At 57.8% G+C, this 690-nt stretch overlaps 1 protein-coding gene across 2 annotated transcripts in view; it reads right to left on the bottom strand.

Moving 5' to 3' along the window:
* LOC103469452 (keratin, type I cytoskeletal 13-like) overlaps positions 1–690 on the bottom strand; it is a 3,359-nt gene continuing 2,669 nt past the window's right edge. For both annotated transcript variants that reach the window (XM_008417137.2, XM_008417136.2), the window contains 3 exons: positions 476–550; positions 243–391; positions 1–165 (listed from right to left, as the gene is read on the bottom strand). In XM_008417137.2, the coding sequence (XP_008415359.1) occupies positions 60–165; positions 243–391; positions 476–550 (330 nt within the window). In that variant the 3' untranslated portion in view covers positions 1–59. The remainder of the gene's footprint in view (positions 166–242; positions 392–475; positions 551–690) is intronic.

Below are 690 nucleotides of genomic sequence, written 5' to 3' on the forward strand. Positions count from 1 at the left end.
TGAGGCGGACTCTCGTTTATTCTCAGGTGAGTGAGCAGGGAGGAAGCTGATTGGCTGCTTCAGTGAGTCACTGAGGAAGAGGCGGATGAAGATGAGGAGGAGACCAGCTTCCCGTCGACGGTCTCCTCCACCACGGTCACCACGCGCCGCGTGGAGGAGGAGGAGCTGTGGACCAATCAGAGCACAGATCAGGTGGAGCCAAGGTGGAGCTGAGGATCGCTCTCCAGGTGAACGTGTCTCACCTGCCGCCTCCCTCTCCGTCCAGCAGGCGGCGGTATTCTGCGATCTCCATCTCCAGCCGGGTCTTGATGTCCAGCAGCATCTGGTACTCCTGACCCTGCCGCTCCATGTCGGCCCTCAGCTGCACCAGCTGCTCCTCCAGAGACGACACCTGCACACGGCACAGGTGAGGCTGTAGCTCCTCCCACTTTCACCGCATCACAGGTCACCAGAACCAGAACCGAACCGGTCTCACCTGCATCTGGTAGCCGGACAGCCGCAGCGAGTATCGGCTCTGGGTCTCGGCCAGGGTCGCTTCCAGAGACGCTTTCTGCGCACAAACCACAGAAGAAGAACTTCGTTATTTCACTCCGTTCATTTCAAAACCAAATGGCAGTGTGTGTATCAGTGTGTGTGTCAGTGTGTGTGTATGCGTGTGTGTGTCAGTGTGTGTATCAGTGTGTGTGTATG

The sequence above is a fragment of the Poecilia reticulata genome, linkage group LG8, assembly GCF_000633615.1.
Source record: "Poecilia reticulata strain Guanapo linkage group LG8, Guppy_female_1.0+MT, whole genome shotgun sequence".
NCBI lineage: Eukaryota > Metazoa > Chordata > Actinopteri > Cyprinodontiformes > Poeciliidae > Poecilia > Poecilia reticulata.